Source organism: Fukomys damarensis, unplaced genomic scaffold (genome assembly GCF_012274545.1).
Source record: "Fukomys damarensis isolate Sample0158 unplaced genomic scaffold, DMR_v1.0_HiC HiC_scaffold_20, whole genome shotgun sequence".
Taxonomy (NCBI): Eukaryota; Metazoa; Chordata; class Mammalia; order Rodentia; family Bathyergidae; genus Fukomys; species Fukomys damarensis.
Window position 1 is genome coordinate 1,019,878 of NW_022900932.1, and position 569 is coordinate 1,020,446.

At 67.1% G+C, this 569-nt stretch overlaps 1 protein-coding gene across 1 annotated transcript in view; it reads left to right on the forward strand.

The window, feature by feature from the left end:
• Prrc2a (proline rich coiled-coil 2A) overlaps window positions 1–569 on the forward strand; it is a 13,526-nt gene that overhangs the window by 7,331 nt on the left and 5,626 nt on the right. Inside the window, exon 16 of the mRNA XM_033766367.1 lies at window positions 1–567. This exon is cut by the window's left edge and continues 453 nt beyond it. Coding sequence (XP_033622258.1) covers window positions 1–567 — 567 coding nt within the window. The remainder of the gene's footprint in view (window positions 568–569) is intronic.

The window sequence follows — 569 nt, forward strand, 5'->3', positions numbered from 1 at the left end:
GAAACCCCTGGAACAGGGGGAGGAGATCCCCAAGGCCCCGAAGCCAGATCCACTCAAGACCTCCAAGGGGAAGATGGGGCCCAAGGAGACCCCGCCCAGCGGGAACCTGTCTCCTGCGCCGAGGCTTCGGAGGGACTATTCTTACGAAAGAGTGGCTCCTGCCTCTTGCCGAGGTCGGGGCCGAGGAGAGTATTTTGCCAGAGGGAGGGGATTTCGGGGAACCTATGGGGGGCGGGGACGGGGAGCCCGAAGTCGAGAGTTTCGAAGTTACCGGGAGTTTCGTGGGGATGATGGGCGTACAGGGGGGGCAGGGGGACCGAGCCACCCCTCTGCCCCCCGAGGCCGCACTGCCAGTGAGACCCGGAGCGAGGGCTCAGAGTATGAGGAAATCCCCAAGCGGCGCCGGCAGCGCGGCTCGGAAACGGGCAGTGAGACCCATGAGAGTGATCTGGCCCCCTCGGACAAGGAGGCGCCCCCACCCAAGGAGGGCACACTGGCCCCTGCTCCCCTCGGCTCCCTGCCAGGGGTGGCCCCCTCACCGGTCCCAGTCCGCTTTCCTGCTGCCCGCG